At 43.0% G+C, this 21,220-nt stretch overlaps 1 protein-coding gene across 2 annotated transcripts in view; it reads right to left on the bottom strand.

Moving 5' to 3' along the window:
* UPF3B (UPF3B regulator of nonsense mediated mRNA decay) overlaps positions 1-21,220 on the bottom strand; it is a 152,630-nt gene that overhangs the window by 56,737 nt on the left and 74,673 nt on the right. For both annotated transcript variants that reach the window (XM_069212208.1, XM_069212201.1), the window contains exons 6-9: positions 14,840-14,883; positions 14,111-14,299; positions 11,412-11,578; positions 9,717-10,053 (exon numbers count right to left, since the gene is read on the bottom strand). In XM_069212208.1, coding sequence (XP_069068309.1) covers positions 9,717-10,053; positions 11,412-11,578; positions 14,111-14,299; positions 14,840-14,883 — 737 coding nt within the window. The remainder of the gene's footprint in view (positions 1-9,716; positions 10,054-11,411; positions 11,579-14,110; positions 14,300-14,839; positions 14,884-21,220) is intronic.

Genomic DNA, 21,220 nt, shown 5'->3' with positions numbered 1-21,220 from the left:
GTAAGTGAAGCAAGTAACCCACTACATGTTTTGGGATTGCGTGTATTGGTTGGATTTGATTAATATGGCAGTAGCAAACAAACCTCTTCCATTTACTGGCATAGCAGTGCCTGGTGGATGGCCTTCTGGCTTGCTTTATGACTTCCATACATTCTTGGGTAAGTTGTAAGTGTCCGAATTATAGGATTTCAGGAGCCAGATTGCTAGATTCAGCGATGCTGGATCTGGGTGTCTGATCGTTTGGTTGTGTTGTGTTAACAGATCCGGCCTGTTGGGCAGTTTGATGTGGGGTACTACTGATAGGTCTAGCAGCGTTGTGTACCATGGTTGCCTTGCCCAAGTTGGTGCTATTAATATGAGTTTGAGTTTGTTTTGACTGAGTTTGTTTACCAGATAAGGAAGGAGAGGGAGAGGAGGAAAAGCGTAGGCAAATATCCCTGACCAGTTGATCCATAGGGCATTGCCGTGGGACTGCCTGTGTGGGTATCTGGATGCGAAGTTTTGGCATTTTGCGTTCTCTTTTGTCGCAAACAAGTCTATTTGAGGTGTTCCCCAGAGCGTGAAGTAAGTGTTCAGAATTTGGGGGTGAATTTTCCCATTCGTGGACCTGTTGGTGATCTCGAGAGAGATTGTCTGCGAGTTGATTCTGAATTCCTGGGATAAATTGTGCTATTAGGCGAATTTTGTTGTGAATTGCCCAACGCCATATCTTTTGTGCCAGCAGGCTCAATTGCGTTGAGTGCGTCCCCCCTTGTTTGTTTAGATAATACATTGTTGTCATGTTGTCTGTTTTGACGAGAATGTATTTGTGAACTATTATTGGTTGAAAAGCCTTTAGTGCTTGAAAAACTGCTAGTAGTTCTAGGTGATTTATATGCAGTTTTGTTTGATGTACGTTCCATTGTCCTTGTAGGCTGTGTTGATCGAGGTGTGCTCCCCACCCTGTCATGGAAGCATCTGTTGTTATTACATATTGTGGCACTGGGTCTTGGAAAGGCCGCCCTTTGTTTAAATTTATATCGTTCCACCATAGAAGCGAGAGGTAAGTTTGGCGGTCTATTAACACCAGATCTGTAAGGTGACCCTGTGCTTGTGACCACTGTGATGCTAGGCACTGTTGTAAGGGCCTCATGTGCAGTCTTGCGTTTGGGACAATGGCTATGCATGAAGACATCATGCCTAGGAGTTGTAATATCATCTTTGCTTGTATCTTTTGTGTTGGATACATGCGTTGTATGATGTTGTTGAAATTTTGAATTCTTTGTGGACTTGGAGTGGCTACTCCTATTGTTGTGTTTATTATGGCTCCTAGGTATTGTTGTATCTTGCGCGGCAGAATGTTGGATTTTGCGAAGTTGACTGTGAACCCTAGTTTGTAGAGGGTTTGTATGATTTGATTTGTGTGGTGTGAGCACGTTATTAACGAATGGGTCTTGATTAGCCAGTCGTCTAGATACGGGAATACATGTATTTGCTGCCTTCTGATGTGTGCAGCGACTACTGCTAGACATTTGGTAAAGACTCTTGGTGCGGTTGTTAAACCGAAAGGCAGTACCTTGAATTGGTAGTGTATTCCGTTGAATACAAACCTTAGGTATTTCCTGTGCGATGGATGTATTGGTATATGGAAATACGCGTCTTTGAGGTCTAATGTTGTCATGTAGTCGTGTAGTTTCAGCAATGGTAACACTTCTTGTAGTGTGACCATGTGAAAGTGGTCTGATTTGATGTATGTGTTTAGTATTCTTAGGTCTAGGATTGGTCTTAGCGTTTTGTCCTTCTTTGGTATTAAGAAGTACAGTGAATAAACTCCTGTGTTTATTTGTGTGTTTGGTACTAACTCGATTGCGTTCTTTTGCAATAGTGCTTGAACTTCTATCTCCAGGAGCTCGGAATGATGTTTTGATAAATTTTGTGCTCTTGGTGGTATGTTTGGAGGGAATTGTAGAAATTCTATGCAATAACCGTTTTGGATAATTGCTAGAACCCAAGTGTCTGTAGTGATTTCCTCCCATGCTTTGTAATAATGACCAATTCTTCCCCCCACTGGTGTTGTGTGGAGGGGGTGAGTGACATGTGAGTCACTGCTTAGTTGTAGGGGTTTTGGGGCTTTGAAATTTTCCCCTATTCCTAGGGAATTGCCCTCCTCTATATTGGCCCCGAAAGCCTCCCCTGTACTGTCCCTGGTAACTGGATGGTGTTGCCTGTGAGGTGCTGGCTTGTGTGGCCTGACCCCGAAACCCCCCTCTAAAGGGTGTTTTGCGGAAGGTGCTGTAATTTCCTCTGCTCTGCGGGGAGTAGAGTGCGCCCATGGCTTTAGCAGTGTCCGTGTCCTTTTTAAGTTTTTCAATCGCCATGTCCACTTCTGGACCGAACAGTTCTTTTTCGTTGAATGGCATATTGAGAACTGCCTGCTGAATCTCTGGTTTAAACCCAGACGTTCGTAGCCATGCATGCCTTCTGATGGTCACAGATGTATTTATTGTTCTTGCAGCTGTGTCTGCTGCGTCCATGGAGGAGCGTATCTGGTTGTTTGAAATGTTCTGTCCTTCAACCACTTGCTTTGCCCTCTTTTGTAGGTCTTTGGGTAGATGTTCAATGAGATGTTGCATCTCATCCCAATGGGCTCTGTCATAGCGCGCAAGAAGTGCCTGTGAGTTAGTGATGCGCCACTGCTTTGCAGCTTGTGCTGCGACTCTCTTTCCAGCTGCATCGAACTTGCGGCTTTCCTTATCTGGGGGTGGTGCGTCCCCAGATGTGTGGGAGTTGGCCCTTTTCCTAGCTGCTCCTACAACGACAGAATCTGGTGGCAGCTGCGAAGTTATGAAAATAGGGAGGCGCTTTATACTTTTTTTCCACCCTTGGTGTGATTGCCCTACTTTTGACCGGCTCCTTAAAGATGTCTTTTGCGTGCCGAAGCATACCAGGGAGCATAGGCAGGCTTTGGTAGGAGCTATGGGTAGCAGAGAGGGTGTTGAATAGAAAGTCATCCTCGACTTGTTCTGAGTGGAGGCTTACATTGTGGAATTGTGCTGCTCTAGCCACCAACTGAGAATATGCAGTACTGTCTTCTGGTGGTGATGGCTTTGTAGGGTATGCCTCCGGACTGTTATCTGACACAGGGGCGTCGTATAAGTCCCATGCGTCCTGATCCTGGTCATCTTGGCTCATGGTGGTGTGAGCCGGGGAATGTGATGGTGTTTGTGCTGGCGAGACGTGAATTATAGGTGGAGGAGAGGGTGGCGGAGTAACCCTTTTCACCATTTTTGTTTGTGGTGTTTGGTCAGTTTGAAATTCCAGTCTTCTCTTTCTCCTAATAGGGGGAAGGGTGCTTATCTTTCCTGTCCCCTGCTGTATAAAAATAAGTTTCTGCGTATGGTCTACATCGGTGGATTGCGGGTCTTCCTCAAACCTATGCCTTCGCATTTGGGAGGTCATTGATTGCTCTTCGGTATAAGAGCCTGAAACTGGGTCGGTTGCAGGTTGTTTCGGCACCGAAACCCTGTCTGCATCTTTTTTCGGCTCCGAGGTGGCTTTTTTCTTTTTCGGAGTCGAAACATCTCGGCGTCGATCTTCATCGGTGCCGCTGTCTCGGCGTCGAGCCGTGTCTACACCGCTATCTCGGTGTCGATGTATGTCTCCAGCACTTTCTCGGTCCCGAGAAGGCTGCGTGCCGGTGTCTCGACCGGAGTCGGACGGTCTCGGCACTGATTGGGCCTTTTTCGGTGCCGACGGTCGGTCACCGAATTTATGGGTGGAGCCATGGCCTGGTGGCAGTGGCGTCCCCTGGGCCTTGACAATCTTCACAATCTTCTTATGAGTGCTTTTCGACGTCTTACTCACGGTTCGTGGATCGTCAAATTCCTCGGAGTCCGATTCGTGTATCGAAAAGGTTTCTTCCTCTTCCTGTACCTCGAACTCTCGGTGCGCTGTCGGCGTGGATGCCATTTGAAGTCTTCTTGCTCGACGGTCTCTGAGTGTTTTTCGGGACCGGAACGCACGACAGGCCTCGCAAGTGTCTTCACTGTGCTCAGGTGATAGGCACAGGTTACAGACCAAGTGTTGGTCTGAATAGGGGTATTTTTTGTGGCATTTGGGACAGAAACGAAACGGGGTCCGTTCCATCGGCGTTCTTCTACACGCGGTCGGGCCGAGCAGGCCCAGACGGGGATCGAACACTACCCCGAAGGGCTCTGGAGCTCTTCGATCTTCGATGCGGTGTTGATTCTGACTACGCCGATCCCGAACGCAACAATACCGACGAAAATCTTCCGAAATTTAGCTGTTTTTCCGTTCCGAAACTCGGAGCGACAGGAACACGTCCGAACCCGATGCCGGAAAAAAAACAATCGAAGATGGAGTCGACGCCCATGCGCAATGGAGACAAAAGGAGGAGTCACTCGGTCCCGTGACTCGAAAGACTTCTTCGAAGAAAAACAACTTGTAACACTCCGACCCAACACCAGATGGCGAGCTATGCAAAACATGCGTATCTACAGCGACAGATGCCATCGAACAAAGTGTTATTTTGTAAACTGGTCTTGTATTTATTCTTGAGTGTGTCTCTCATTTATTTCCTCTGTGAGTACAACAAAAAATTGCCATATCCCCTTATAAGCCTAAACTATTTGTCCACAATACCACATAAGAGAGCATTTAGTGTTATTGTTTTTGCCCGAATAAAACAATAGGGGTTGTGTGGACTCTTTACACGGTGTACCTCACTTTGGTACTCTATATAAAGTGCAAGTTCAAGTGTCATATAGTGGAGCTGCATATCGCAGAGTGGTGCAGTGGGTGGTTGAGTGTCAAAGTGTAGTACTGCGGCAGAGAGTGGAATGGCATAGAGTGTGGTACAGTGTTGTAGAACGGAGTTGCATACAGTGGAGTAGAGTGTAGGACAAAGCATAGTATGGTACAGTGGCGAAGCATGAGATAAAGTGTAGTAGAGCGGAATATAGAAGAGTGGAGTACACTGGAATGGGTAGTGTAGACTGGAGTAAAGTGTTGCAGACTATAGTGGCATGGAATGCAATAGAATGGAGTGGCATAGAATACAATCGAGTAAAGTATCCTAAATTGGAGTACCTTGTTGTACAGTGGGGTGTAGTGGTGTCATGGTATTGGAAAGTGTTTTGGACTACGGCAGAGTAGATTGAATTACAGTCTAGAAGAGTTTTGTGGAGTGGTGTACAGTACAGTGTTGTAGAGTGATTGGCATACAGTGTTAAAGACTACAATGGCAGAGTGGAGTGGCATACAGTGGAGTACAGTTTCAGAGTAGAGTGGATTTAAGCAGGAACAGTGGCATACAAATAGTTGCGTACAATGTTGTATAGTGGACTGGAGTATTAAAGTGGCGTTGAGTAGTGTTATAAAATGGCATACAGTATAGTATAGTGGAGTGTAGGGGTACAAACCAGAATAAAGTGTCTGAGAGCGGCATACAGTGTTGTAAAGTGTTGTAGAGTGGAGATGCATAGAGTACAGTAGTGAGTCAAACAGTGGAGCTGGGCAGGGTGGACTGTGGTACATTAGCGTAGGGGAGGTAAACTCTGGGAGTGGAGTGGGATAACAGGGTGGAGTAAAGTATAAGTGTGTGTTGGTGTGTCTTAGAGTTGAGTGGCATGAAATGTAGTGGTGTAGCGTAGGTAATAAACAGTTATAAATCAGAGTGAGGTCTTGTGGAGTGGAGTGTTGTGTCGTAGAGTGTAGGAAAGTGTTATGTAGCGGAATAGAGTATTGTAAAATGGAGCGTACATGCATAGAGTAGACTGCAGCAATGGACAGTGGTGTGTACTGGGATACAGTGGAGTATTAAAGAGTTTCATAAAGTGCAGTAAACATTTATAGAGTGGTTTTATAGAGTGAAGGAAAGTGTAGTAGAGTGGAGCAGCGTAGAGTGGAGTGGCACACATTGAAGTGGTGCAGAGTGGATTACCGTACAGTAGTGTAGCATACAGTAGAATAGTGTACAGTGGAATACTGTACAGTGAAGTGAAGAAGAGTGTAGCGGCAGAGTGGAGTGGTGCAGAGTGGAGTAGGGTATAGATTAGTGTAGAGTGGAGTGGTGTACAATGAAGTAGCATAGTCATACACTGGAGTGGTGTCTCATACAGCAGAGTGGAGTTCTGTGTTGTATAGTGTTGTAAACTGTCGTAGAGTGTTGGACAATAGAGTGTACAGACATAGATATGGGTAGAAATTTACACAGTGTAGTGTAAAGGGATAGAGTGAAGTAGAGTCTAGAAGGATAGCATAGAGTATAGTAGATTTTTGCAGAGTAGAAGACCATACACTGGAGTGATGTGTATAGTCGAGTGGCATTCAGTGGAACAGGGTACACTGGAGTGCCGTAGAGTGGAGTGGCATACAGTTGAGCGGCATAGAATGGAGTGGAGTACATTGGAAAGGGGTAGAATATAATAGCATATAGCAGCGTACAGTGGAAGATCAGAGTGGAGCAAAGTGGAGTGGCATAGAGTTGAGTAGCATACCGTGGAGTGGCGTAGACTGGAGAGGCGAAACGTGGAGAGAGGTACAGTGAAGTGGCATAGAATGGAGTGGCATCTAATAAGAAAGCGGAGAATGGAGTAGGGTAGAGTGGAGTGGGGTACAGAGGAGTAGCATACATTGTAATAGTATACAGTGGACTGATACACAGTGGAGTACAATGTACTACCATATAGTGGAGCGGCATAGAGTAAAGGGTCGTACAGTGGAGTGGCACAGGGGGTAATAGCATATTGTGGAGTAGCATACAGTGTAGTGGTGTAGCCTGGAGGGGCATACAGTGGAGTGGCGGGCACTGGAGAGGAATCAAATGGAATAGCGTAGCGTAGAATAAAGTAGCGTAGAATGGATTGCCACACACACACAGGAGTGGCGTACAGTGGAGAAGCATACAGTGTAGTGGCATACAATGGAATAGTGTAGAGTGAAGTGGTGAACAATGGAGTAGTGTCCAGTAGGGTAGTGTTTAGTGGAATGGTGTACACTGGAGTGGCGTATCCTGGAATACAGCGGAGTGGTGTATGGTGTAGAGGCATAGAGTGGAGTCTCGTAAAGTGATTTGTGGAGTGGCACAGAGCGGAGGGGCATAGAATGGAGCAGGGTGGATTGGCATATAGTAGAGCAGAGTGGAGTGTAAAAGTGGTGGGGCATACAGTGGGTGGGGCGGACAGATGTACATGAAATTTAGCAGCAAACAGCGAGTTGAGTTACCTTTCATTTCTCTAGATTTAGCAGTCAATGCAGGGCCAAGCATGGTGGCCTTGCATCGCTTTCAAAATCTGATTTAAGCATTGTATTGACAAAGTATTTTGGGCCAAGGTGTACTGCAGTAACTCTGCAGTATACTGTGGTACATGGCATTTTCTAATCAGATAATGACTTCTCATCGGCATGTATAGTGGTAGTTTTGCAAAATTTTGTGAAAGTACAGCAGTTACAGATGTCACTAAGTTTAAATACCTTATAACTTAAAAAATACTTACCCTACCTCCCTGCAGTATCCAAAAATGATCATCTGTGCACCATAATCTGTACTCCTACCAAATGTTATATAAATCTGTTCAGACATTTTCGTGCTCCGTGGAATAGAATAGTCTATGGAAAATGCTTTATGGAAAAACGCATTATGGGACCCCCTTTTATTTTTGCAGAATCGATCCTCTACAGTCTAACATCCATTGCTGCGAAATTTATTTCAATCTGTTCAGCCGTTTTGCTACTGCGTCCGATACAAAATGTCTATGCAAAATGCATTGGAGTCAAAACCAGTTTTGGGACCCCCCCTTTTTTGCTTTGCACCCTCCTGCCTGACCAATCATGGCAAAACTTTACATCATCTGCGAATATACAAGGAAGAATAGGTCTCGAAAGTTCAAATGGTGCAAAGTTACTAAGGGTAAAAAATCTGAGGAATTCCTGCCTTTGATAAGCCTAATTCTAAGTACATGGAGGGGGGGATGTGTGTGTGTGTGTTTGGGGGGGGGGGGGGGCGGGGGGTGTTTGTTCTTGACTGTTCTTTCTTTGTAATTGTAATGGTCTGATTTCACAGTTCAGGTCAACGATACCTCAATTATTCCCATGTTTTAACAGCTTTCCTGGAGCTCGAAGCTATGTTTCAAGATTCAAAAATATAAAAACCAAGGTGGTGACCATGCACACCTAATGACGCAAGGGACAGACATGCCACCAAAAAGTGACCTATTATGCCTTAAAAAAATTAAATTAAAAAAAAGTGTGTAAAGAGAGAAATAATCCAGACCCAACCACTAGATGGCAGAATAATGCATAGCCCGTGAATCCAGGAAAGATTCACTCCAGAGTTTACTCCACTTCTATGTTAGCAATAGATGTTACTGAAACGAATTTCTACAAGGGCAATAACATCCTCCCTCTGGAAAAAAAAATTAACCAAAAGTTGCACTCTGCAAACATACCTATTACGTACATGAACAAAATTGTAGCTTTGCTCCATTTCTAGATGAGTAAAAGCTTAAGAATGTCAATACAACCAGACATCTGTCAGTCGCAGCTACCCACAAATTCCACAAACTTTTTTTGTTGTTTTTTTGCTCCAAAGGAATAACTTTTCAGAAGGCGATTCAGGCTTCTGAATATTTGTGAACTTGCTCTAGGGTACTAGTACTTATTTACCACAAGATGATCAAATGTATCCATGTTCATACAGAATAACAAAAATAGTCCCTCTAAGGAGTTAGAGCCTAAATGAACATACTTAAGAGGTTTAGGTTTATCTGTAGACCATAATTAACACATAACAACTATTAAGTCGCTATGAAAGACATGTACATGATTCCACTGTAATGGCTTTTACCTATGCAAATCGCAAATCTTCAAGACTGAGGTTTACTATGTTTTACCCTTGTAAAAAAATAATTAAATCTGATTAAAATTATAATTATAGCTCATATCTTCCAACATACCTAGCATGTTTGCCACTGACATGTTGTATTTATGTGGAGACTGAAGAAGGGTAAAAAAACAATCATGCAAAACGACTTTGTTCAAATGATCATCCTACACAACCTTAGTGAAAAATCATATTTACAGAGGTCCACCTTGTGATAAAAGCAAGTGTAAGGCACATCAAACTAGGATTTTCTTTGCCAGCCTACTAACCAAATAAAACCCAGAAAAAATGGTCTTCAGTGCAGTAAATTACAAACCCACTAGGTCCATTTGTTTATATGCATCTTCAGCAAACATTATCAAGAAATCCAAGCTGAAGTCCCTGCCAGCAAATAGTTCATTCAGAGAAGATTTTCCTGTAGGCTACATTTAGAATAAAAGTTGGACTGAGTGGACTTCTATATCCACATATCGACTAGAGACAGATGCTACATCTGAACGGTGTAACCGTGTAAAGAAAATGTTAACCAGACAGGAAAAAGGTCCACAATGAAGGTTTGGCAATATTTGGATTGTTTGTACTGCGATTGTTGGACTGCTTTTTTAATTTACCCATAGAATGTACTAGTTGAAAGTATTCTAACATTGTGTACCAAGCTCATGAGAACTGCCGATAAAGAAATACAATGCTTCGCCTGATGATATCACAGCCATCCAGAGATCAATATCTCCTTCCTAAGGTAGATATGGTACAGTACAACATGCAGCCCCAATGAAGGAAACAGCGTTTGGCATGTACAGACTATGTGCATGTCTAGTTTTAAATAAAACTGCACCTTGTTTCGGATACGGTCTCTCTTCCCAACATCCTCTTTCTTCTCCTCTTTTGTGGCTCTGTCTGTTTTGTCACTGCTGCTTATAAAGTCTATGTGCTCTGGTTTCTTTCCCTTTTCTCTCTGTGGGTCTTTTTCCCTTCTTTGATCATCATCTCTTCTTCTTCCTTCATCTTCTCTTCTTCTGAAACATCTTTCTTTCTCATAACGGTCTCTTGGTTTCCGACAGTCTTCTTGTCGTCTCAGTTTATCTTTTTCTCTGAGTCGTCTTTCACGATCCCATTCTCTCTCCCTTTCAAAATCTTTTTCCCGGTAGTCTTTTGAACACTCATCTTCAGATCTGCATATAAACACAAGAATTTCAGAAGAAATAATTTTCACTAAACAGACAAATGGGAAATGAATTTTACTCTCATCAATGTTTCAGATCAGGGGAAAAACAGAATTTACAAACGAAATATGTTTAATCTTTCTGGGCCTCCTACTCAAAACTCAGACATACTATGCCTCACTAAGAACAAACCTAAAAAGAAAAGACATTGTGCCTGTGACAAATGTGTTACATCAGTAGTCTCTGTGGGTACATTATGTCTCAAACCTGAGGCTGACACGTTCGAGACAAAAAGGGAAGCAATGTCGACTCAGGATTTAGTTTTTGCATGGGCAATTTTGCTTGGTAAAGCAGATGTGGGAATCATCCAAAAATAGTTTGAGGCACAAGTGGTGCAAAAATCTCAAACTACAGAAAAAAGCCTGGGGGTTATGTATATACAACACATTTTCAAATACACAATGACAGCAAAACAAGGTCACAAAGAGTGATGAGCGACATAAAGCTAAAAGTAAGTATTTCCAATAATTTGCCTAAAACGATCAGCGTTATGCAAAAAGACTATTTTTTCAACTACACGCGTCAACATTTTGAGACTGTGGGTGGAACTGGCAGGATTGTCATGGGGACCACAGTAGGCTAAAGGAATGCTTTAAGCCATCAATCTGCATAAGTTCTAAAAACAGATCACAGGTCATACAATAGTTTAACCACACATACAGCAAAGAAATCGTCTTGCTCAAGCCACAACAATCATGTAAAATGCACACAGTTAGGAAATAGAGATCACTAAAACATTTCCACCTCGTCTTACACCATTGTTACATATTAGACACAACCCCAAGCATAATGACGGGAACAACATGGCTTCACACCATATAGTTGGCTAAGCATGTACCAACTCGACCGGTACATGCTTCACTGACACAACTGTAGTCTTTTACCAATCAATACATCAACTACCCTAAAGAAGTTAACTGAAAGCAGCAACGACATAGAATAAATTTAAGGCACAAAATGGGCAAAAAGAACCTCAAAAGTTAAACACCTGAAACCAAGCAATGAACAATCTTACAACTCGGCAGAACGAAAATGACAGCAACGTCCTTTACACTAATCCATGCACATAAATCCCCATGTAGCTTATAATGGGTTCTAGCTAGACCCTATCCAATTTAACTCACCTCTAAAAAATATTAAATGTAGATAAGCAGAATGTCAACTAACAACTTTGACTTCGGTAAACAAGAGTTTCCGAACCATTCAGAAGTGCCCAGATTACAAAAGCAGTTTGGGACCATATACATGGTGAGAATGTGCCGTACAAATGTACTTACCATAATATACCAAATTCAGCAAATACTTACTTTCTGATTCTCTCATCCTTATTTTCACCATCAGACCGTTTGGCTGTGATATTGCTCTGCCCACTTGTACTCTTTTCATCTTTAAAAAAATCTTTTTCTAATCTTTTGGATTTGAACTTCTTTTCAGAATCAAACCTTTCATCATCTTTTTCAGGCTTCTTCAAAAGCTGTAAATAAAAATAAAAAAAAGGCATGGCATTCAGACTCTATGACAAACATTAATATCTAAGCCTTCGAAGACAACTTACCCACAGACCTCCTCTCTGGTTAGGTGTAGCACTACCAGTGACCAAGCAACCTACCATTTAAAATTCTTGCCCTTTCCTTGTAAAGAAAGCATGCACTCGTGCAGTCATGCTTTAAAGCAGTATATTATTCAGTACAAGCCTGATGAATTTTGGCAAAAATAGACGTTCTCAAAGTGAAGCATTCAGGTTTGTTGGGATCTAGTCTAATCATGGATCACATGCTACAAAGCAAACAGACAAAATACTCACATATGTGTACCTTGTTTACAAGTTACGTGGTAATGTGTTATTGAAATACATTAAAAGCAATGTAAACGTCCTTACTAAAAGGCAGAGCAAATGAAAATTGACCTGAGGAAGACAGATTTTTCTTAAATTTGCAAACATTCTTAAATGTTCACTGCCTTACTATTCATTGTGTAATGCCACATGTTAACCCCAAGTGGGTGGTGTTGCAGGTATGTGAATTAACAATTATTAAATCATTATGGGTTATTAGTTAAAATGGCCTTAGGAGCATATTGTAGTAGGTTACTGCAGTAAGTAACACTTAGTATTAACAGATGAAACTGAAGAATCCACTATGTATAACACCATGGCAACCACAAACCATCCAATATGGAATGGATGCGTCATAAGGTGCCATAGAGTTCCCTTATAGGTATTCTTTCAGGTGTATGTACAATGTTAAATGACCGAAAGAAGAAATCGCTATTCCTAAAGTACAACACACTCACAGCTATATGCTAACCAATATCCTCTGAATGCCTATGCTCATTCTATCTAAGCAGGCGATATCCCCTGGAGGCTTTGCCAGCTCAAACCTATTGAACTCCTAGAGGATAATAACTTAAGTATTTCAATCTACAATGCACAGCATATTCAACCAATATAATTTGTAGTCTATATCCTGTTACCTTAGCGAACCTACAAACCAACTATTTTTATAATCCTACTTCGCACAGCACCATAATATTTCATTTCTGCCATCATTTCAGGTGGCTAATAATCTGTATTCATAGTAATTCTACATATAACCATGGATAACAAATACATTCAAGAATGTTTTGGCTTTTGAAATTCATAATAAACTCATAAAAACGTCAAGCCCAGACCTTCTACACAGGAATTAAATGCCTCTCTCTCTCTCTGGGGAGGATAAGATCCAGAGATTAACATAACATAACATGACACACATATCTGAAGCACACATTCCCTTAGAAGGGTCATAAGAATCTTAGGACATTTGGAGCTGTTGCAGTCTGCGAGTCTGCCACTCCACCTCCAGACCACCAGGTAAGCACGTAGTCATGTATACAAGGGAATGCTCTAAGAGATTGCTACTACAGGTTCCTGCCTACACACTGGGCTCATCACTTCACATTCATGGCCCGACTGGAGAGATGAAGGCTCTAAATCCTTGTGCCAATCCCACAGAGCAATAATGCAGTAAAAATGTTAACTGCCCATTCAAGGCCAAGATTAGGCGTTCCCGGATACTTCTGCAGATCTGGTCCCGGCTAATACTATAACCAATTATAATTCAAGATCTCTGCACCTGGAAATTGATTCACCGACAACTGATGGTGGCCAGAATGATCACAGCAGATCACTGCAAACAATGGAATAGTCTAACCTGGTATAGAGGTGCCTGGAGGATCTGGTGAACTATGGCAGTTGAGAGACTTTCAGCTCACATCACTAACAGACAACATTTTGGATAATTTCCTACCAGTTTGGACTATATAGAGAAAGACAATCCACGACTTCACACACCCTCCTAGGTGGAGAGAAGGTATGATTTATGGGGTTCCTGATCATGGCTGCAAATGGGTAGGAGGAGTCTATTTGAGAGGGTATGTTCAAGTTTACATTCTTTTACATTGTAATAAGAGGTACAAGGTAGTGAATAGCTCCTGCTGTATGCAAATGCTTGGATGTCAATAAATCCTATATCGAAAATCACATAAAAACAAAAGCTGGAAGCTATATACTCGTGAGTGGCCTCCAATACCAGCCCCCTCTCCCTTTCAGATGGCAAAATAATATCAGACCCCATGGGTTGGTAAATGAGTCTGCTACCTGCCTCGGGTAGGCCTCTTACAAACTGCAGCTCCAAAGGAATCCTGAAGGGTCATAGGTAGGCTATCTTCTTATCTGAACTGGGACCATTCCAGTTGCTCATGTCTCTATAATAGGTTACTGTTAAGTTACAGAGAAACTAACTTACAATAAGTCTAATATGAAGGCAATGCTTGAAACAATCTACATGAAGCAAGGTATTCAATATCATCCTACCAAAGAAAGGAAATTGATAAAATACATTTCTGAAGTATAAGTAGGTTACTAAACAGAATAAGCATGTTTTCACAATGCTGTTTAAAAGCATATTGATGCCAACAATAATAAAAAAAATAAAAAAAACAAGGTAGTATGTTAACTGGAAATAACCTTAATCTTTGGTTCATCTTTTGATCGGTCCTTCTCTTTTTCTGGAATCCTGTCCGTTTTCTTCAGCTTTTCACAATCTTTCCTCTTCCTTCTCTCATCCTCCTTCCATTTTCGTCTTTCTTCTTCCCGTATCCGTTTTCTTTCCAACTCCCTTCTTCTCCTCTCCTCTCTTTTTTCCTCTCTTATCCTCTAAAGGATATAAAAACAAACTTCCTACTAAATGTCATTACAAAATAGGAAAATAAAAACTCATCATTGGCTCTCTGCCAAAAGCATAATGTTAACTGAAAACGACTTATGACAACACAATGTTGCAAGTTGCCATCATCTTATCAGAGCCATTTCTTAATTTATGTAAACAGATGTGAAGTTGTAAAGATTCTTACAAACATGTTAAAACATTTGGGTGGAAACATTATGTGTCCCTAAATTAATTTCTCACGTGTAGGGGCCTCCTTATAACTTCTTACAATTACTCATTATATTGGGCTCCAAAGAAAAACAAGAATCTGGCAGCAAGATTAATTTAATGATATGGCAGCGGGATTAATTTCAGGACATGGCAGCAGACGGCGTGTGTCAACACTCACACAAGCAGCTTATCGCAGGGTAACACTACAAAAGAGATGCCTTGAGTTCAACTTCTGGAGAATATTATGTTTTGGACATATTTTTTAGAGAGCAATGAAATCTGCTTTGTAAGTAAATAAATAATATGTGTTATCTTACCTGTCTGTTTTTCAAGAAGCTCAACAGAGGTGTTGTTTTCTGGGCTGAAACAATAGTACAAAGGAAAATTAGAACTAGAATGTCCTCTGTTTGAAATGCTACACAAGGCATGGATTTTGTATTTTAAAAAGAGGTTTTAAGGTAAAATTCTTCCACTGCTACTACTAAGAAAGAGGAAAGAAAGACAAAATGCTGAGTTTGGTTCTCGGTTCCTGTCACTCTAAAAACTGAAACTATAGTTTATTTTCTGTTAGAAATGGGGTCTCTAGTTGGCAGATAGTTTGCACCCTGGCCAAGTAGGGACCCGCACTCTAGTCAGGAGAAGGGAGATACCTACTCAGATAACCCCTGCTGGTAGCTTGGCACAAGCAGTAAGGCTTATCTCAGAAGCAATGTGTAAAGCATTTGCACGTAACACCAAGCAATAAGGGAAAACACTTCAAAAGGACACCACACCAGTTTTAGAAAAATAGCGATATTTAGCTATATAAAACAAGACCAAATATGATAAAAATTCAACATACAGTAATAAATATATGAATTCTGCAAAAGTTATTTAAAAAGACAGTTCCTTGAAGTCTATAGCTCCACCTGGTGCTATCACGGTGTCGTTATCAACAAAACCAACAGTTCAGGCTGGCCGCAGAGTCGAGGGCCAGCTACGGTGTCGGGAAGACCCACAAACAGTACCTTTGGAATTGCAGGGCATTGTGATCCTCGCGATGACGTCTGAAGAGCAGCATCGAGGTGTCAGCTCCAGAGTTCGGTGCGGAGGTCGTCGGACCCTTGAAGTCACACGCGTTGCGGATTGAACTCCAGGCTGATGAAGTCAGGAGCCCTGGCGTGGATGGCGTCAGGGCTGCAGTGTGAAGCGGGCGGTGCGAAGTGCAGTGTCACCAGGTCACGGTGAAGGCAGAGGTGGCGTTGTTGCTGACACGCTGTCATCAGCAGGCCGAAGTCTGCGGTGCAGGACGGGCTTTGGGTGGCATCCACGGGTCACAGTGCAGACAGGGACGCCAGGTGACGACACTGGATTCGATGGTGCTGGCATCGGTGGACCGAGGTTGCGGTGCAGGATGGGACAGTGCTTTGTGTACGTCACGAGCGGTGTCCACAGGCCACGATGTAGGCAGCAGCGCCGGTGTCAGCAGGAGCAGCGACATCGGGGTTGCTCAGGCTGAAGTATGAGCAAGGCGATGTCGGCGTGCGGGGCACAAAGCTCACAGAGCAAGCAGCAGCTTGGTGGCGGCATCAGTGAGACCAGGGTTGCAGTGTGAAGTGGGGCAGTGCAGCTCCATGTGCCGCTAGCAAGTCACGGTGGAGGCCAGCAGCATAATCAGATGAAACTGAAGTCTTTGGTGTCCCAGAGACTTCCAAAAGGAGGCAAGCTCTACTCCAAGCCCTTGGAGAACTCTCTCAAGCAGGATACACAGAAAAGTTCACCCTTTGCTCTCTTTTAAGGCAGAAGCAGCAACTGCAGACCAACCCAGAAAAGCAACAGCAAAGGGGCAGCACTCCTACTCCAGCTTGACAGAGGTTCCTCTTCAGACAGAAAGATTCTACCAGTCTGGGGTTTTGGGTCCACTACTTATACCCCTTCCTGCCTTTGAAGTAGGCGTACTTCAAAGGAAAGCCTCTGTTGTTCACAAGATCCTGCCTTGCCCGGGCCTGGCCCCAGACACTCCAGGGGGTTGGAGACGGCAGGCACAGCCCTTTCAGGTGTAAGGTACCACTCCTCTCTCCACCCTAGCCCAGATGACCCATCAGGATATGCAAGTTACACCCCAGATCCCTTTGGGTCACTGTCTAGAGGGAATTCACAACAGCCCAACTGGCTGACCCAGATGTGGAATACACAAGCAGGCAGAGGCACAGAATGGTTTAAGCAAGAAAATGCCCACTTTCTAACTGGCATTTTCAAACAAACAATTTAAAAAACAACTTTACCAAAAGATGCATTTTTAAATTGTGAGTTCAGAGACGCCAAACTCTAAGTCTCTATCTGCTCTCAAAGGGAAACTCCACTTCAAGGATGATTAAAGGCAGCCCTCATGTCAACCTATGAGAGAGATAGGCCTTGCAACAGTGAAAAACAAATTTGGTACATGTCCCACCTTTAACATACACCACACCCTGTCCTTGGGGCAACCTAGGGGCTACACTAGGGGTGCCTTACATGTAGTAAAAGGGAAGGTTTGGGCCTGGCAAGTGAGTAGATTTGCAGGTCGAATTGGCAGTTTAAAACTGCATACACAGACACTGCAGTGGCAGGTCTGAGCCATGTTTACAGGGCTACTTATGTGGGTGGCACAATCCGTGCTGCAGGCCCACTAGTAGCATTCGATTTACAGGCCCTGGGCACCTCTAGTGCACTTTACTAGGGACTTACTAGTAAATCAAATATGCCAATCATGGATAAACCAATCACCAATACAATTTACATAAGGAGCACTTGCACTTTAGCACTGATCAGCAGTGGTAAAGTGTGCAGAGACAATAAACCAGCAAAAACAGAGTCCATCATACCATAAAAAAGGTCAGAAGGCAAAAAGACAGGGGAAACACGCCAAAAGATGCTAGGTCTAACATTTTCTAATCATGCTTGATGTGCCCCTGGAAGCAAAAAATCGTTATCTCAAACATGCTACAGAATAATTCAACCTCCCGAGTGCCTAAATCCTCTTTTCAAAGAGGCGAAGCACTGATTTTTATCTTCATGTTTGTCATCTAGAATGACAGGTGTAGAGATCCTCTGAATAATCTTTGGGTATTACACGTTTTCGTTTTGCTTTCATTAACAAATCACTTAGGCAAGAATATATATATGTACCTCTTGCCTCAAAAGTGCTTTTAGCCTTGAATTGCCACTACTGATAGGATGCCCAGTGATTGTGTAATGCCTTATGGAAACAATGCATAGACAACATTCAGGCCCACAATGATTCTGAAGTGTCTATTCTAGTTCTGTCCTTGCATTAGCAGGATTGACATGACAAAAGTACCTGTAAACTTATCACTGGATCTTCTAAATGGCATTTAGCTTATGTATTCCTGTATTTTTATACAGTTACTTCACCCACCCACACAGGTGACAACAGAGCAACTTAATTTGACCTTCACATGATGAAAATCACCAAACTTTAGACTGAGGAGATTATTTAAATCAGGTCTCAGTATTTACTATGGCTACAAAAAATATTTCTACCAATATATAAATTTGTTATTCTGATGTAAATATTCAGAGATATATGTATCTTGAGGTTATCAAGCGGAAATTAGAAAATCACCTCAGTTTATAGCTACCTCTATCCTAAGATGGATTACTCGTCAGTTAAATAAAAGACATTTGGCAGGAACTGCACCAATTTGAGAAATGGTGTTAATAGGTTTGAGATGTCCTTCACTGCATTAGTAAGGTTATCTGAAAAGACCACACTTTACTTTATGTCCTGGACATTTTCATTTCATCTCGAAGATAAAGGAATTTTCCTAGGAGTTATAGAAGTCATCATGAGAGACCTAACCGAGCAGAGAAGCTTCACACACAAGATGGCTGCAGGGATCAGGAGCACCTTTTACTGATAAACCAATGAATGGGACACTATTGTGCTGTATTACCCACTTCAAGCAGACAAAAACCAGAGAACCTAGTGCTGGATTCTCTGTGAAGAAATTAGGATCCAAATGGGCAGCTTTGCATTTTTGTCTGCTGTTCCCTGATAACTAGGAGGTGAACGGAATCATAAAATTGTCCACTGTTACTTCAAGAATGCCAGGATCAAAGGGAACAATGGAACATACTTGCTGTTTGGTTTGAAACATCTTAAATATTATAGAGGTCTCCACTGTCAAGAGTGATGATCTTAAAGTTTAGCCAATTTTCTTGTGGCTGTGGTTTCTAAAAATGGGTCCTTTTTCTTAGTGTCTTCAGACCAAGAGTTGTTGGTGTGGGTGGCTTCTCAGAACGTGGTTGTGCCAACTGCGGTGTGTAGTAGCAAAATAACTAGGTTATCATCCTCCAAAAGCAGAGCGAGCTCTGTAGAGGGTTCTGGTAGTTCATGAAATGGGGAAAGGCAGCGAGGGCCTCATCCTCTTCCCATGATCGGTGTCTTGAAAAACAGCAAAGCCTGGACCCTGCATCGAGGCCAAGGAAACTGACACTTTGACCAATAGTGAAGCACTCAATGTCAAAATGAATTACACCCAACCATTTCTAGGTTGGTTAGGAATTAGGGGGAAGTTGAGCACCTAGAAGGCAACCACAAGTGCCAATATTTTGAGGGTGAGCCTTTGGGTAAAAAAAGAGATCTAGATCTAGCCCTTTTTAGGAGAGAGGAGGAAGAAGAAGAAGAAATTAACCTTTCGGCCCCTTCTGGCAAAAATGACCCAGCAGGAACATAATCTCTGGGTTTGTCAGACTATCTTTGATCCTGAACCGCCTACTGCCCTCCGAGCCAAGCACTCTTTTTAGATAACTTGCCTCCACAGAAAGGAAAGAATATGTCTAAGAAAAAGTATAGTGAAGAAGAGACAGGATAATGCAAAAACTGGGTCTACTTCGAAGGATGAAAAAGTAGTTCTCCAAGACACAGACAGCAAAAAATCCAGCAATTGGAAAAGCCAGTTAACTTCTAAGATACTCGCTATGGAGCAGGCAAACTGACCGACTCTGATTCTACTGAAAATTACAGCACTTCAAGAGTTGTTGAAGTGTCATTTTTACACTCAGTTTACAGCCTGTGTGAGAAGCACCCTTTCCTGATTCATCTTTGTAGTCTGAAATACATTTACAATGTGCCGTTTAGTAAACAGATGGCTGACAATTGCATGGGGATGGGCAAGCTTCCAGTAACCAGTCATTGAGGTAAGGGGAAGGACTGGCACCCTCATCCTCCGAAAGAGTGTAAGATCACCGCCATTAAATACAGGAACACTTGAGGGGCACTGGTGAGACCAAATGGGAGCACTGCAAACTAACAATGCTGCTGTCCAACTATAAACTGCAGGAAGTGTCTATGGGTATGCACTATGGAGTTAAGAAAATAAGGGTCTTGCAAGTCAAACACCACCATCCAGTCTCTGGCCTCTAGGGCAGACAGGACCTGGACTACGGTGAGCATCTTGAATTTGCCTCTCTGCAGAATGGGCTTCAGAGAGTGAAGAGCAAAGACAGGAAGAAGGTCTCTGTTCTTCTTCGGCACAAGAAAATAACAGGAGTAATACCCAGTTCCTACTTCTGAGCCTGGAACCCAAAAGGGTATGCACATCCTGCTGCAGGACAGACATGTGGCTCTCCCTCAACAACCTTGATTGAAGGTCCAATAGGGAAGAAAGAAAATGGAGGGTGCGACCCTGATGGCAATTTAGAGGACCCACTTGTGTGAAGTGATAGTCTGCAACCCCCGCAAGAAATGTTGGCTCCCGTCTCTAATAGGGTGGCTGTGTGCAGGGAAGAACACACTAAAGCGGTTTTGCGGCTGCTGGAGGGACAGGGGACTGAGCTGCATGTTGGCACCGCTGCCTAAGTTTGGGAGAAGTCTGGTGCTGCGAAATGGAAAACCTCTACTATAGCCAGCCAGAGAGTGAAATTCTGCTGGTGAAATGGTCTTGTGCGAGCAGAAAAACACAGGAAACGAGCTGTGCCTCTGTTCTCCTTGAACAGTTACAAGCTCAAGTCCATTTTTTCACCAAAAAAGTAAAGCATGTTCATTAAGGATGTCTAGACATCCCAAGAGACCTCACCAGGAGTGACGCCAAACAGCCACACTGGTACCCATTGCTTGACCTGAGCTGTTGGTTGTGTCGCAGCCAGACTGCACGACAAAGTTCACAGCATCCTGGGCAAGTGATGCCTGAAGGTCCTTCGAACAGCCGGTAAAACATATGCCACTGTATCCCAAATATCATGGGAGTAGTGGCACAGAAGGCAGCTGTCATTTACAGACCTCAGTGCAACGCTTGTAGAAGATAAAATTTGTTTCCCCAAATGGCTCAATTTTTTATTTTTTTATTCCTTTCATGTGGAGGGGAGAGAAAAGCAATGGGATTCACTTTACTTTTGGACACCTGTACCACCAAAATCTGTGGTGTCGGGAATTGACTAAGAAAAGATAGTGAGGTGTGGGACCATGGCAGAGAGGGACCAGCCTGTTTACAGGCAGACCTGAACACTGTTTCGACCAAGTGCCTAAATAGGTGCCTTTAAGGCCCTCTTTAAATGATAACTGTGGCTATGTAGGAGCCACTCAGTTAACACAATGTCCAGCATGGCTTCCCTTAAGGTATCTATTTGCTGTGATCTTGCCAACGGACTGTGAAACTCCGTGTGCAGTGGGAACAAACTCTGAATCGGCACCAATGGAGAGTGGAAGCAAGATCTGG

This window comes from Pleurodeles waltl, chromosome 2_1 (assembly GCF_031143425.1).
Source record: "Pleurodeles waltl isolate 20211129_DDA chromosome 2_1, aPleWal1.hap1.20221129, whole genome shotgun sequence".
Taxonomy (NCBI): domain Eukaryota; kingdom Metazoa; phylum Chordata; class Amphibia; order Caudata; family Salamandridae; genus Pleurodeles; species Pleurodeles waltl.
This window is presented reverse-complemented; position numbering and strand designations above follow the sequence as displayed.